The sequence below is a fragment of the Heterodontus francisci genome, chromosome 41 (assembly GCF_036365525.1).
Source record: "Heterodontus francisci isolate sHetFra1 chromosome 41, sHetFra1.hap1, whole genome shotgun sequence".
Taxonomy (NCBI): domain Eukaryota; kingdom Metazoa; phylum Chordata; class Chondrichthyes; order Heterodontiformes; family Heterodontidae; genus Heterodontus; species Heterodontus francisci.
Genome location: NC_090411.1, coordinates 26,553,263 through 26,570,475, shown reverse-complemented (window position 1 = coordinate 26,570,475; position 17,213 = coordinate 26,553,263). Strand labels below are relative to the sequence as shown.

General features: G+C 42.7%; 1 protein-coding gene across 1 annotated transcript in view; it reads right to left on the bottom strand.

The window, feature by feature from the left end:
* Positions 1-609: 609 nt before the first annotated feature.
* The window catches only part of gga1 (golgi-associated, gamma adaptin ear containing, ARF binding protein 1), a 52,576-nt gene continuing 35,972 nt past the window's right edge, over positions 610-17,213 (bottom strand). The window contains exons 13-17 of the mRNA XM_068019590.1: positions 14,021-14,241; positions 12,787-13,103; positions 10,732-10,901; positions 8,561-8,671; positions 610-7,319 (exon numbers count right to left, since the gene is read on the bottom strand). Of these exons, the coding sequence (XP_067875691.1) occupies positions 7,209-7,319; positions 8,561-8,671; positions 10,732-10,901; positions 12,787-13,103; positions 14,021-14,241 (930 nt within the window). The 3' untranslated portion in view covers positions 610-7,208. The remainder of the gene's footprint in view (positions 7,320-8,560; positions 8,672-10,731; positions 10,902-12,786; positions 13,104-14,020; positions 14,242-17,213) is intronic.

Genomic DNA, 17,213 nt, shown 5'->3' with positions numbered 1-17,213 from the left:
TGATCAGCCATGATCATAATGAATGGCGGAGCAGGCTCAAAGGGCTGAATGGCCTACTCCTGCTCCTATTTTCTATGTTTCTACCACACTTCAGAAGAGAACATGGGCAACCTAAACAGAAGCCTTCTCCAACAATCTAGGGCCCCCATGTAGAGACACTTTCCAATACAGCCACACACAGGATTCTACTTGTTCTGAGTCTTATCACTGGAAGCAGAACAAACTGTAGGCTCTATAATTCACCAGACACAATAAAGGACCGATACGACAGTGAGAAACAGAAATGGCTAGTGAATCATTGGTCCCTATATGAGTGATTGCCAATGCAAAGACACTTCAGGGCTGGAAATGATGCAAAGTAAAACTCCTTCTACTCTACCTCAACAAATGGGGAACAGAGTGGTGATATGAATGAGGGATATACATATGCTTTTCACTTCCAGAATCTGGGGTCAAATCCAGTCCAAACAGGTCACTTGCACCATTTACTGGCTGTAAAAGATTCCCTTTAATTTTAAAATAAAAATAAAATCGACTTTGAGCGATTTATTGGAAAATATTTACACAAAAGAGAAGTAAGCCTAGTGCACATCACTGTGACTCTCACAATCCTGGGAAAAGAAAACTTTAATTCCCATAAATACATCTTTACTCTAATGTACATAGACCATATAAATATATACACAAGTCAGTTCTACAGGTCCCAAGCGAGGGAGACAAAGAATATTTATTGGAACAAATAGATAAGCAGTGTTAGAATAAAGGAACAGGGCATCTGTGCTCAGACTAATCATATTTCCACTTTCTGAGGCAGATCAAACACAACCTGGGCGAGTTCTCCACTTTGAGTCGATCGGTCGCGTTTCCCTGTAGGAGTGAAAGGTTTCACTTGGCAACGTACCACACAGGTGATACTCTCGCTGCTGACACTCATTATAAAGAAACTCTCAATACATCCATAACTCCAAGGTTGTACAAGGCCTGCTGCTGTTGGGGATCAATGAACTTTCTATCCTTTCTGACCTTCAATAGGCCCAAAAAATACAATGAAAGATGAATTAGCAGAGAGCGACACTCCCAGGGTCTCATCTAAACACTACTGTGCAAGGGACATTATAAAATGCCACAGAAAAAGCCAATTTCACTTGACAAGCCATATTCATCTTAACAATGGGCAACGGGGTTGGGTATTGGGCTGTTTTTATTTTCCAGTGAGGGTTTAAATCACTGAACAGTTAGCATGTCCATTTGATTAGCACTTCCTCACACATCACAGTGCACCTCACTTTGCTGACTGTGCCTGGTGATACAGAACCATTGAAATGCACAGTACATTCTAAACAGACAAAATGAAGACTGCGTTGTAATGAGGACGCTTGAATCAACGGAACGATGGCAATCTAGCAACAGGGGTAAACTGAATATAGTCCACAACCCAGCTCATCAGTGAAAATGCTGCTGCAGCTATTTCACGAATATTTATTTATTTATTTAGAGATACAGCATTAAAACAGGCCCTTCGGCCCACTGAGTCTGTGCTGACTAACAACCACCCATTTATACTAACCCTACAGTAATCCCATATTCCCTACCACCTACCTACACTAGGGGCAATTTACAATGGCCAATTTACCTATAAACCTGCAAGTCTTTGGCTGTGGGAGGAAACCGGAGCACCCGGCGAAAACCCACGCGGTCACAGGGAGAACTTGCAAACTCCGCACAGGCAGTACCCAGAATCGAACCCGGGTCCCTGGAGCTGTGAGGCTGCGGTGCTAACCACGGCGCCACTGTGCAGACTAGTAACTTGCAAGTGACTTAATGGGTTAGAAATTGGATCGTATCAAATAGATGCCCAAGGATACAACATGGCTGCCGATATTCCTGCGCTCATTCTGCATCAGAACTGCACTGCTCGCCATATTGATGAGGGTTCCTTTGTAGGCGTCCAGGGCATGTAGCTGAAACAGACATTAGCCCTTTGCATTTGAAAATCAGGAGCCGAATGGCATATATGCCATGGTCAGTTTTTTCAGGTGTTTTGCCGCCGTACTGGTGGTTCATTTAAGCTTTAACCTAAGAAAGGCAAGACTTAACTCACTTTGCTTACCATATTGAAGAGCAAGAGTTCTATTTCTGCGTCCACATTAAATCAACGGGCCACCACACCCCTCCTATGGGTGTCTGAGTTGGCTGAGCTTTCTGTCCTCCCCCTCCCACCCTCCTCCTCCATCCCCATGCTTAGGACTGGTGAGCTATCTATTGGACTGCAACTGGCATCCGCAGCTCATCAACAATAAGTTAATGAGGACGGCAGACCGATTTGCCGTGGGCCTACCACGAAACTCATTAGGTGCGCGTGATTCAGATGCCGCCAGTTCCAAGGCCGTAATAAAAGACTTGCACAAGCCAGCATGATGGCCAAACTTGCCACCATTAATCATACAATCTGTGTTATTCGGGATTAGCGTCCCATCCTCCCGCAACCCCCCCCACCATCCCCCACGACAACTCACACCACCTCAACGTCAGTGTACAACAGTCAAGAAACATCGCAGGAAGTAGATTTTCCAAGGTTCCACAACTATCAGTAGCAAATACTTGGATCCAGGTAGACAGGCACCGAGGAAGATCCTCCATGCAGAAAACATAAGTTAAAATGGTTTTTAAAGAGCTCCATGCAGTTCTTGTGGGATCCCACAGCCGTTGTTGTCAGGACTCAAATTAGAGAGGTCTCTGCAATTTAACGGGGGCGGGTAGCGGAATTGAACACTGCCAAAGAGCAATTCTCATGCTGTTAAACATGTCAATTACCAGGTGGAGAGCACAATTATGCCTGCGTATCTTAGCCTATTTAAAAGTAGCTGCCTTTCCAAAAAAATAACTCTGGCTGAGCCCCATGGGCCATCTTGAAGTGCTACATAAATGCAAGTTCTGTCTTTCCTAGCTTAAAGTAATTATCCCTTATTACAGGGTTACCTCTGATGTGAGGTTGGCAAAAGGGAGGGGTTCCTTTCTTGCCACTGATTGAAAAGGCAAATGGCATTGCGGGTAACATTGTAGGGGTGGGGGGAGATTCAATTTTGGATCTGGTTGTTGACTGGCTCTCAGTTTTCCAACAAAGACCAGCACGTAAGGACCATCGTCGAGAAGATCTAACTGGAAGGGTCACAATTGTGCACATGAATCTCGCTGCCACAACATAAAGAGGACAGGCTCAGTGATTTTGAGAACAGGTATAATTGCACAAAGGAAACAGTTCAGTAATACACAACTGGGGAAAAAGCTTCTGTCCCTCATGTTGTATGAAGCACTTGGTTTTTTTGAAAAATATTCCTCATCTTCACTACCTCTTTCCCATCACTCATTCCGATGTTTTCTCTTAAATTTCCATGGGCCATATAGCAAAAGAGCAAGGTTTTTCCACATGCTCTGTGATTCCCACTCTGATCAAACCAACATGGATATTGTGCCTCAGCTATTGAAGAAAAACGTAATCACAAAATACATATCAACACAGCCTAATCTTGGCTCAATGCCACGATACACCCTGCCACACACACACACACACACGAGACAAGTTACTGAACTGAATACACTTGTCACTCAGCTTTGCAATGGCAGACATGGTTCTTGAGTAAAGCTGTCAAGATATTTGAGAATGAAACTGAAACTCTGTCTCCTAGAGCAATACGTCATCTTTCTCCAAAGCAACCTTCAACCCTTTGGTCTGAACCCTGCAGATTTCAGCCAAGTCATTATCAAACCAGTTTTAATTTCACAACAGACCCTCAAGCTTTCCATCTTCCCGGATCACCAACGTCCTCATCTATTTATACACCCTTGCTCTCTTTAGTGTCTTCTTTTTTCTGCTTATTATGTGAGAGGTGATTTCACTTGGGGCTTGTCAAGAGTTTTTTCAAAATATATATTACACCCACTCCATTCCCCCTTTTTCTGATCTTATTAACATGCTCGTCAACCTCTCATTGTGCAGAAGGCCTGCACTTGAAATGTTAACTTGTCATTTTTCCTCATGTGCTGAGCTGTTGTGGCCTCCAGCATTTTCAGATTTCCAGCATTTGTCGTACTTTATTTTCCCCTCTGCCCCATGGCTCTTAGTGAATTTTTTAAAATCGCGGCCACATAATCCCTGCTGCCCTGCTCAAGGGCCATTCACAGAACCAGGGAGTGATGGGACTGAAGCCTGTACCTGACTTCAATCATGCTCTTAGTCATTCTGAACTTTAGCTTGATTTACCTGGAGGTAGAGAAACTGCAGAACTTTCTTCTCAAGAGATTAACTGGGTGGAATAAAATCCAATGTGATAGATTGCACAAGGTTTTTGGAAACAGCACGGCTTACAAGCAGACTGGCTTCATTTCATTCAATGCTTTCTTATAGAAGGACAAACATAATTCATTTTGTGACAGCATTACTGAAATTATACTGGGTGAGATGAGAGGGCCTATACTTTTATTGGGTTCTGGTCTAACTCCTCATCACTTGAAGTCACTTTTTGCAACAGTACAGTTAAAATTATTCAATTGAAAAGAACTTGTATGTAATATATATGTTGTAATGTTGGAAAATGCGGCACCCAAGTTGCACACGAGATCCCACAAATGGTGAGGAGATAAACGACCAGATAATCTGCTTTAGGTCATGTTGGTTGAGGGATAAAAACATTATAAAAAACACAAAGTAGTGCTGAAAACAAATTTGAATCACTAGACAATTCAAATTAAGCAAACTGGAATTAAGGGTTAATATATTGGTCAAATTCACTACCTAGGACCTCAAACAAACTGGTCCCTGGTTCCCAAAAAAGTTCCATCATAATCGCTGCACAAACCAAAAGATTTTGATAAAGTAATGATTTTGCCAGCCTCCAAGAAACTGCAAGGGAAGACACTGATCATCAATCGCATTAGAAGCCCTTACCATTATAATCTTGGACTGGAAGGATTTGAAGCTATACTGTTTAACATTACTTGCAACTAGTTTATGTTTATTGACATGAGAACATTCCACTATGTCAGCCAGTGACTACTGCAACTATTGTCACTCAGTAAAATTTAGGGGACACCTGAAACAGTAGGAAGGTTTCTAGAAGGCAATTCAGCATGGGGTACCATTACTTCCTGAGCACAAGTTGCAAACGTTTCCACCCCTTCTCGCCTCATTCATCACCATTTTGTATAGGATGTGCAAAAGCAACATTCCATTTTCCATTACCAGCTCCTGCCCTACTGGAGTTTAAAAACAAAAAAAAAACTCTCTGCAGCATTTGGGTTATAAGGCTCTTTAGGGTACAGAAATATTGAACTACATAACATACTGAATTACTTTTAAAATACGGTTAATGGTTTACCCTTGAACACCACCTTGAGTCAATACTTGTGCAACACATTATACACATAGTAAATCGGAGGTATGCCCTCTGATAAACCAAGGCAGATTTTCAGTCTTATGGCCGCCATGCACTCTTACTCCCAACAATGGCTTATTTCCTTTTTAGTAAGGATGCATGAATCCACTTCAGTAACTTGCAAAGTGAAAGCACTTGGTGTTCAAAGAATTCAAATGGAAACCTCCAATCTTAAGTGTGCTGCTTCCAAACCCCCCCCCACCCCCCACACCGATTACATTATAATCAGTGCTGCTCATATTTTGGGTGTATTGGAGGCCTGGGAATCGTACCATCAGAATATTTGCACTGTGGGTCTGGAAAGATAGAAGCAGATACTTTTGGAAAGGCAAAGGCGAAGGGATGCAGGCAACAGTTTGTAAACAGGCATGCGTGTGAATTAGGGCTGGCATCACCATTTTTGCCTGAATGTCTCTTGTGTGCTCTATGCCCCCTCCTGCTCGTGGCATCCCACAAGTGCATAGAATTGATTGTGTGTGCTTAGTGGTACAGAACAGGAGGTACCTTATCTGATAGCAGATTGCAATGTCAGCAATACTGTTGGACTTTGAAGGGTTGGGTCATTTGAACTTGCGATAGTGGAGAATTTCACCTGACATTCCTAGTACTCCCTAAAGGAGGAGAATCTACAGTGTAACAATGAACTTATCTGACTTCCTCAGGGAGCTGGATCAGAACCCCAATTAGTTTGCTGGATATTAGGTGGTTGAATCTAAACTGCTGCACTCCCAGTGAGAAACCCATGCTCATGAGGAGCATGGGTCAAAGATTCTGGGCTACAACACTTGAACCTCTTCTCCAAGCAGTACCTCTTATTGAGAGCTTTTACCTTGCTGCCAGGTAGAATTAATCTGTATATATCTGAACTTTGCAAATCAAATGAACAAGTCTTTTTAAAAGCAACCAATGCCCCAAGGCTTAACACTGATCCTGCACCTGTGTGAGATGAAGAACAATATCGCACCATATAGATTACAATATATAAAAAAAAATCTTTTCTCCCTTCAAATAAAAGGGTTGATTCGTGCTGGCGTACGGTTCCAAAGACATAGATTCCCAACCCCAGCACCTTGTCCAAATGGCCAACCTTTATAAATGAGCCAAGCGAGTATTTGACAGCTGAGAGTCTCGCAGTTGGGTCCAATAACCCAGAGAAGCACTTTCCAGGAGGGACCACCTGAAAAAAAAACTTAGGATCGGAAGTGCTGTCCAATTTCACTCTCGCCAGCCCAGAGTCGCTGCAGCCAACTGCAGTGTTGCTACTCTCGCTAGTCGTGGTCAACTCAGCACAGAGCAGGAATAAAACCTTCTGGCCCATATGGCTCAGCTGCACGCTAGTCTCATCAACTGAGCCACCTACATTGATTCAATTTAGGGACAGGGAAACAATATAGTTAAACATGTATCTCAGAAAAAGGAGACTTTGAAACCAGTCAGAAGGACATTTTTTTAACCATTTTATCACACATTGAATAATGTTAATAGAGTCTTTATGACATCAGGCATAACACCATTGCACACAGAGAGGGGACTCTTTTGACATTGCCAGTTAACAGCAGGGAATAAGAGCATCCTTCTCAACAGCAGGACAGAGGTTTCACTCCAGACCAGTTTGTTGTACCATCAGATCTGCCTTAGAAATCAGAAATCGGCTGCTTCAGGATTTTGTTTTATTTATTGTAGCCCCCCACTTTTGTTCACCTTATTAGCAAAACGTTGTTGAGTCTCCTAACAACAGAGCAGCAGTGTTGTGTAGTGTGTCTGTTTGTGTCCTAGTTAGAGGTTTCCCCATGACTCTGGAGGTGGGAACTGATCCACATCTCCCATCTCATTGAAGGTTTGCTCGCCCATTGTAAATGTGAGCTTGTATCGTAACCGGACTTTCTCCTGTGAAAGAATAAAGCCGCAGTTTAGTTTTACACTTATAAAACTTCTAAACAAGAAACTTTTCAACAGAAATAAATGACCACTTAGTGATGGAGTCGCAACGCTATCAGCCCTTTAAAATATCAAGACGTCTGGGTCTCAGTGGAGTCTGGAACATCATGAGCCTTAGAGGGATTGGGCATGGGTTCGTGCCTGCATTTTCCACATACAGATCTCAGCTTTGCTGCTATGGCAAAGCAGTAAAGAGGCCAGAAGCTGCAAAATGGGAATGGAAAATTTAGAGGGAGGTGTACCTCAGTATTCTCTCATTTGTCTAGTACACAGAGAGGTCTGTCAGAAGGTTGTCTCTTGCCCCCTTGCTGGGAATTACATAGAATTTACAGCATAGAAACAGGCCCAACTGGTCCCTGCCTGTGTTCATGTTCCACACGAGCCTCCTCCCATTCTATTTCATCTGACCCGATCAGCATGTCTCTCTATTCCATTTTCCCCCCCATGTACTTATCTGCTTTCCCCTTATATGACTCTATTCCATTCATCTCAACTACTTCAAGTTCCACATTCTAACCACTTTCTGGATAAAGAAGTTTCACCTCAATTCCCAACTGCATTTATTAGTTACCATCTTATATTTATGACCCCTAATTTCGGACTCCCCCACAAGTTGAAACATCTTCTCCATGGAAAGGTTTGTGGTGTGTAAACAGCCCACAGAAAAGGAGGAAAAACCAAACAAAAAAGTATTAACTTGAATGATTGTGTGAGGGAACTGAATAAACAGACAAAGCCAGACAATTGCTTGATGAAGCCAAGCAAAAGTATATCGTTAAAAGTATCTATAACAACGGATATAAAAACAAAGGGATGCTAAATCCAATACCTGGGATAAACATTCCCGAATTGATTAGATTCATTAAAGGGGCACTTAGTTGCACGTTTGAAATATTTAAAAAGGTGTTACTGCAGATTTAGCTTCAACAGTAAGTGCCATTACTGTGATGTTTTGATTGCTATTTACTCCAAGACATCAGAAATTACTATTCTCAACTGAGCAGCGAATTAATCATTATTGTGCAGAGGTGCAATGTACAATATGCATCATCTTTAACAAAAATAAAATTGCTTCACAGACTTGATGAAGTGATGTGCAAAAGTTGGGGGGCAAAAATTATTGCTGTGCCAAATCACTGGCCCTAGTTATAGTTAATTAACATGTACATAGTAATAAAAAGCAAACTTACCTTCTGTGGGTTTGCTAGCAGTAGGACCTGTGTAATTGCAGAAGGTGGAAGTATAGGATTAAATGCTGGCAGCTCAGTGCCAGAAGGAGGCTGCAGTTTGACCTTCATGACCTGCAAAATAAAGGCGATTAAAGATTTTCACAATGATTGATAGGGTAGATAGAGAGAAACTATTTCCTCTGGTAGGACAGCCTAGTGCAAGGGGATATAACATTAAAATTAGAGTATTTCTAAAAATAGAGACATGTATGCACCTTGAGACCACAGAAAGTTACAGAACAGGAGGCAGCCATTCGACTTACTGTGCCTTCTGAAAGAGTTATCCAATTAGTTCCACTCCCCCACTCTTTCCCCATAACTACAAATTTTTTCCTTTTAAGTATGTATCCAATTCCCCTTTGAAAGTTACTACTGAATCTGCTTTCAGGCAATGCATTCCCACTGTATTAAAATATCTCTCCGCATCTCCACTTTGGTTCTTTAGCTAATTATCTTAAAGCTGTATTCTCTGATTACCAACCCTCTTTCCAGTGCAAGCAGTTTTTCATTGCTTATTCTCTCCTTCATAATTTTGAACACCTCCATTAAATCTCTCCTTAACCTTCTCTGCTCTTTAGTCTCACATAACTCAAGTCCCTCATCTCTGGCACCATTCTCAGACATCCCTTCTGTGCCCTCTCCAAGGCCTTTTAGTTTTAGTTTAGAGATACAGCACTGAAACAGGCCCTTCAGCCCACCGAGTCTGTGCCGACCATCAATCACCCATTTATACTAATCCTATACTAGGGGCAATTTATAATGGCCAATTTACCTACCAACCTGCAAGTCTTTTGGCTTGCTTTGGCAAAGCAATACTTGACAAATCAGAGTCAAGCTGCCTGGTTTAAATTTCAAACAAAGCCTGGCAGTTAACCATCAGTCACCATAAACTGGTGCATTCTCCATGGCAACGCCGCTACCAATCAGAGTTGACTTGCCAACTAATCGGCACTCTCTTCTCATGCCATACAAGTTGTTTTTCCCTTACATTGGTTATTCTTGCGGATTGTCCTGATAAGTGCAAGACAAAAAGCTTCGATAACATGTCTCTATTTTCAGCAATACTCAAGTTCTGTACTACTAAACGACTCTTAAAATTAGAGCCAGGCCATTCAGAGGTGATGTCAGGAAGCATTTCTTCACAGAAAGGGTAGTGGAAATCTGGAACTCCCGCAACCAAACAGCTGTTGAGGCTGAGAGTCAATTGAACATTTCAAAACTAGACTGTTAATACTTTTATTAGTTAAGGGTCATGAAACCAAAACTGGTAGATGGAGTTAAGATACAGGTGAGCAATGATTTCACTGAATGATAGAACAGGCTCCAGGTGCTCAATGGTGTACTCCTGTTTCTATGAACAGGTTTATAACATGCCACCACCTTTCTAGGGCTTTTATGTTTCTCCTGCTCTTCAAGCCATCCCCAAATACTTCTAGAAAGGGAAAATCATAAAGGAGAGTCAAAGCTGCACACTGTCCAGTGCCCCGCGACAGCTGATCCCAGGGACTTTGTAGTCAGCTGGCATGTAGATAGGTACCTCTTGGCCTTCTCAGCAAGAAATAAAGAGTTGGTGCACTAAAGATAGGGAATGGCTCACCAGAACAAAACCAACTGGGAGGAAATTCAATGACCTGATGGAATTAAATAAAATTAATAATCATTGTGGTCTCATTTTAATTTTTTTTAATAAAAGAAAGCACTTGTACTTTGCCCCTTGTGGAACTGAGCTGCATAGCAGGATGATCCCAGGTTCAGTAACCAGGTGGCAGATGGAGGACTACAGCTCGTCTTAGAGACGCTGGGCTAAAGAGGAGGAATAATATCAGCCAGCCTTCCCACTTCTGATCATTGTCCAGAGAACTCCTGCTGGAAAATGAGGACAGGATCAACATGGTTGCATTGCCCATCCACAGTACAATAGCTGACTCCATTGCGTGGGATAACACACAAGGCACTTGGAAGAGGTATTAGAGAGTTGGCAGTGCCCTGAAACTGTAAGTCAGCAAGATGCAATGCATTCAAGAAAGAGGCAATTGCTTGTTTAAAATGATTCAACAATGTGAAATGACAAAAGTTTCACAAAGAATTTCGAAAGGAGAAGATACTAAGAAGGGCACTGATGACCATTGTACCTTGGGAACAGCAGCCTGGAATCTTATATTTTTCACTGGTTGTGGTGCTGTGCTGATCATTGAAGTAACCACCACCAAAACATCTGGCTGGCCTGGTGGAGGATCCTTCGCAAAGTGAAACAGAACTCGGAAACTATTCTTATCATACACTGTGACTGGCAAGATGCTACCTGTTTCGTAGAGAGAGAGAAAAAAAAAAGTCAATTGGAATGCATTGATCAGTACAAACGACAACACACCCCAAGTCACATACACCCACCCTGTGCCACACACCCCCTCCAACTCCACGCCACATACACAACCCACACTGAGTTGGACGCCCTCTCCCGGCCCACAGCCTGCGCTATCTCCCGCCCCGCACCAGCTCTCACTCCACATCACGCAATGGGATGTGTGTAAGCTGGATGAGGTTGGGATCGACTATGATGACCTCTGTGGTATGTTATGACCAGGTGAGAAAGGGGTCCAGGGTTCCCTCTCAGCCTTTACCTGGTCTTACCGTAACGGGGTTTAATTTTAAACACACCATTTTTTTTAGCTCCTCCTCAATGAATCCTTGTTCACTAACTTCACTAAGGCAAAGAAACTAGTCAAACAGGTTTTCTTAGGTTTAAAGGAAAAAAGGTTGAACTTTATTAAACTTAAACTCTAATTCGGTTAGCGCCTACGGATATGTGACGTATCCGTGCTAGCATGTATACGCGATACACACATACAGATAGAGTCAGAAAAGAGAAGAAATAAAGTGGAAAAGTTTGAGGCAATATCTGAAGATGGTTTTGATTACTGTTCTTCAAGCTCACTGTAAAATTGTAGGTAGGTCTTGCTTTTCGTTGGGGCCCAGTATTCTTCTTAAACCTTGTTCGATGTAGGAGACTGATCTCTCTTGAAGTTCATGTGTCCTCAGTAGGTCCAGAGGCTTGTGAAAAAGAGATGGAGCAGACAGGAGAGGTCTTCTCACTCCAGGAGCAAACAGTCTTTCCTCAGTTCAAAAACTCTGTGGCTAGTTCAAAAAACCCTGGACCAGCCAGTTAGTCATGTGACCAGCTGGTTTAACCAGTCCTGTCTTTGGTGGATTGCATCACCTTAGTAGTCTCTGGAATGCCCTTCCTTACACCTTCAATGTTGGTGATCAAAATCCATTGTGGGTTGAATGTGTCAGGGAATGGTCCTTTGTCTCCACAAGCACTGTCTGTTAGTATGCAAATATTTTTCAGCTAAGTGTCTGACAGCCCTTGTAATAGGCCTTCTCTTCTTCCCAGCAACAGTTTAAAATCAATGTTCATGACAAAATTAATATGCCTCAATCTTGGCAGGTGGGGGCCTGCATGAAAGGTGGAACAGCCTGATGCTGAGAGTCAAGGGTCACACATGACTAGCTGGCTCGGAAATCTACTAAAGGGTGCCTGGCACCTTATGGAACCAAATCTGGAGTGACTTCTTCAAGGCAGCAGAGTAGAAAATTATCCCCCAAAATATACCATAATGGTATTTTTCTTCAGAAACCCTCACCAGTGGTACTTATGTCACAATCTATTCCTGCCAGTTCAAAAAAATTACCACAAAAGACTCCCTACAAAGCAAGAATTCTGAGTCAAAATATTTTATAGAATCCTGGAACGACATAGCACAGGATGAGGCCCTTAGATCCATTATACTTGTGGTGGCTCTTTGCAAGAGCTATCTAATTAGACCCACTGCCCTGCCCCATAACCCTAAAAAAAATTCCCTTTCAAGTATATATTTAATTCCCTTTTGAAAGTATTAAATCTGCTTCCACCACACTTTCAGGCAGTGCATTCCAGAACATAACAGTGTAAAAAAAAAGCGAATTTCTCTCGTTCATTTGCCAATTATCTTAAATCAATCAGTGTTCTCTGGTTACCAACACTCCCACTAGTAGAAAAAGTTTCTCCTTAATTACTCTATCGAAACCCTTCATGAGCTTGAACACATCAATTAAATCACTCTTTAACCCTCTCGGCTCTAAGGTGAATAATCACAGCCTCTCCACTTAAGTGAAGAACAAGGGGGACAGATTCATTTGATACTCACTTGGTTTAATCGATTCTAGAGGTACTAAAACATTAGTTAGGCAGATTTCCTGCTGAGGCATTGATGAGTTTCTGAGGCCTCCTTGTGCACTGTGCTGAGCCCCAGGTTGTCCTATGCTTGATGCTGGGGGAATGGAAGGACTGCATGCAAATACCACCGGCTGATCAGGTTGAGGGGTAAGGCCTGTGCTTGTTAAAATTGGCGAGATATTCTTGCTTGAAGCAGGATAAAGTGGCGGCGTGCCCAAGGCAACTGCAGTGTTGGTGCTTGATTTGTTCTGGAGATCTCGAAGAGTTTGTCTTTGCTGTGGCGCTGACCTGCATGTAAAACAAATTATAAGCAAGTAATTAGGAAGGCAAATGGAATGTTGGCATTTATTGGAAGGGAGATGGAGTATAAAAGCAGGAACTTCTTGCTACAACTGTATAAGGCATTGCTCTCCTTATTTAAGGAGGGATGTACTTGCACTGGAAACAGTAGAGAAGGTTGTCTTATGAGGAAAGGTTGAGCAGGTTGGGCCTATACTCATTGGAGTTTAGAAGAATGAGAGGTGATCATACAAGATTCTGAGGGGGTTTGACAGGGCAGATGCTGATAGGATGTTTCCCCTCAAAGGGGAATCTAGTGCTAGGGGGACACAGTTTCAAAATATGGAAATGAGGAGGAATTTCGTCTCTCAGAGGGTCGTTAATCTTTGGAATTCTCCTCCCCAGAGAGCAGTGGAGGCTGGGTCATTGAATATATTCAAGGCTGAGTTAGATTTTTGATCAAGGGAGTCAAGGGTTATGGGCTCAGGCAGGAAAGTGGAGTTAAGGCCACAATCAGATCAACCATGATATTATCAAATGGCGGAGCAGGCCCGAGGGGCCGAATGGCCTACTTCAATTTCTTATGTTCTTATAATTGAAAGAAAATATTCCAGTTGGAGACTGCGGCCCTTCTCTTTTCCCAAGCCAAAAGGTATTTCATAGGCATTTAACTGTAGGCTTCTTCCAATCTTTGCTTGACTGTGAGAACTTCATTCTACTCAAAGCTGTAACCTCAAATATTTTTATGATAGACCATACACCATCTCTGTACACAGTCCCACCAAAGTATTGATGGCAACCCAATGGGGCAGAGCTGTTACAGGTGGCAGAGATGGGAACTATCTGAGGAGCTACGTTCTTCACAACCAGATGAGACAAGCGACGATGCTGGCTCCAATTACTGATCTGCTTCCTCGGCCTCTTACCATTTGACCTGTTGAGATCCTGGAGGCAATGACTGCTGAAGGAGTGTTTTCCCCAACATATCCAAGTCATCCAAGGCTTTGTTCCCAGCGGATGAAGTCACGCAGGCAGCGGCGGGGTTTTGCTGGCAGGCAGTCGAAGCAGCTGGTTTCAGCAACTCGGAGGACAATGCGCTGGACTCTGCAGAGGTTATGGGGCCACTCAGGTCATCAGAATCAGAGGACTAGGGAGGATAAAACAACATTTTCTCTTATATGGAAAAGAAGCATGTCAATTATATATTATAAAACACAGAAGGTACTGAAAGGGATTCAATAAAGATTTACAAGAATTATAAAGAATGGTGAGGTTAGAACGATCATGAAAGATTGACCAAGCTGGGACTCTTTCCTCTAGAAAAGAGAAGGCTGAGAGATAACCTAATAGAGGTCTTTAAAATTATGAATGAGCTTGATAAGGTAGATGTACAGAAGACGTTTCCACTTGTGGGGAAGTCTAAAACTAGGGGCCATAAATAGAAGATAGTCCCTCATAAATCCAATAAAGAATTCAAGAGAAACTTCTTTATCCAGAAAATGGTTAGAATGTGGAACCTGGAGCAGATGAGATGACTATAGATGAATTTAAGGGGAAGCTGATTAAGAGGGATTGAGGGAGAAAGGAATAAAAGGTTATGCTGACAAGGTGAAATGAAGTAGGGCAGGAGGAGGCTTGTGTGGAGTATAAACACTAGCATAGAATTTACAGCACAGTGGGTCTATGTGATTCATGTACTTCACTGTAAAGCCTCTGTACCAGGTGCATTTCACAATTGCGCTTCTAGCCAGGTACAGCAGACAAACACACCAGTGGAATTACAGCAGTGTTTTTTTTTTCCAATTTACAAATTTATAAACAGTGAATATGAGTTTGTTTTACTTCTTTCTTCGGTGAGTATTTCTCTCATTTAAACATGAGATGCTGTGAAAGGGAACATTTTTCATTTTAAGCACTTCCAGGTTACATAGAAATATAGAAAATAGGAGCAGGAGTAGGCCATTCGGCCCTTCGAGCCTGCTCTGCCATTCATTATGATCATGGCTGATCATCCAACTCAGTAACCTGTTCCCGCTTTCGCCCCATATCCATTGATCCCTTTAAACCCAAGAGCTATATCTAACTCCTTCTTGAAAACATACAATGTTTTGGCCTCAACTGCTTTCTGTGGTAGCGAATTCCACAGGCTCACCACTCTCTGGGTGAAGTAATTTCTCCTCATCTCAGTCCTGGAAGGTTTACCCTGTATCCTTAGACTATGACCCCTGGTTCTGGACTCCCCCACCATCGGGAACATCCTTCCTGCATCTACCCTGTCAAGTCCTGTTAGAATTTTATAGGTTTCTATGAGATCCCCCCTCACTCTTCTGAACTTCAGCGAATATAATCCTAACCGACTCAATCTCTCCTCATACGTCAGTCCCACCATCCAAGGAATCAGTCTGGTAAACCTTCGCTGCACTCCCTCTATAGCAAGAACATCCTTCCTCAGATAAGGAGACCAAGACTGCACACAAAATTCCAGGTGTGGACTCACCAAGGCACTGTCTAACTGCAGCAAGACATCCCTGCTCTTGTACTCGAATCCTCTCGCTATGAAGGCCAACATACCATTTGCCCTTTTTACCGCCTGTTGCACCTGCATGCTTACCTTCAGCGACTGGTGTACGAGAACACCCAGGTCTTGTTGGATATTCCCCTCTCTCAGTTTATAGCCATTCAGATAATAATCTGCCTTCCTGTTTTTGCTACCAAAGTGGATAACCTCACATTTATCCACATTATACTGCTTCTGCCATGCATTTGCCCACTCACTCAACTTATCCAAATCACTCTGAAGCCTCTCTGTATCCTCCTCACAACTCACCCTCCCACTCAGTTTTGTGTTATCTGCAAATTTGGAGATATTACATTTGGGCGGCACAGTGGCGCAGTGGTTAGCACCGCAGCCTCACAGCTCCAGTGACCTGGGTTCGATTCTGGGTACTGCCTGTGTGGAGTTTGCAAGTTCTCCCTGTGACTGCGTGGGTTTTCGCCAGGTGCTCCGGCTTCCTCCCACAGCCGAAGACTTACAGGTTGATAGGTAAATTGGCCATTATAAATTGCCCCTAGTATAGGTAGGTAGCGTGGAAAGGTGGGGATGTGAGAGGGTAATGGAATTAATGTAGGATTAATATAAATGGGTGGTTGATGGTCAGCATAGACTCGGTGGGCCGAAGGGCCTGTTTCAGTGCTATATCTTTAAATAAATAAAATAAAATTTAGTTCCCTCGTCTAAATCATTCACATATATTGTGAATAGCTGGGGTCCTAGCACCAATCCCTGCGGTACCCCACTAGTCACTGCCTGCCATTCAGAAAAAGACCCATTTATCCCTACTCTTCGTTTCCTGTCCACCAACCAATTTTCTATCCATCGCAATACACTACCCCCGATCCCAATTTAATTTTACACACTAATCTCTTATGTGGGACTTTGTCGAAAGCCTTCTGAAAGTCCAAATAAACCACATCCACTGGTTCCCCCTCAGCAACTCTACTAGTTACATCCTCGAAATATTCTAGCAGATTTGTCAAGCATGATTTCCCTTTCATAAATCCATGCTGACTCTGTCCAATTCTACCACTGTTCTCCAAGTGCTCTGCTATAAAATCTTTGATAATGGATTCTAGAATTTTTCCCACTACCCACTTAAGGCTGACAGGTCTATAATTCCCTGCTTTCTCTCTACCTCCCTTTTTGAATAGTGGGGTTACATTAGCTACCCTCCAATCTGTAGGAACTGTTCCAGAGACTATAGAATCGGAAGATGATGACCAATGCATCCACTATTTCTAGGGCCACTTCCTTAAGTACTCTGGGATGCAGACCATCAGGCCCTGGGGATTTATCGGTCTTCAATCCCATCAATTTCCCCAACACCATTTCTCTACTCATACTGATTTCCTTCAGTTCCTCTCTCTCACTTAACCCTGTGTTCCCCAACATTTCTGGAATGATATTTGTGTCCTCCTTTATGAAGACAGAACCAAAGTATACATTTAGTTGGTCAGCCATTTCTTTGTTCCCCATAATAAATTCCCCCGTTTCTGACTGTAAGGGACCTAAATTTGTCTTCACATACCTATAGAAACTTTTACAGTCAGTTTTTATGTTCC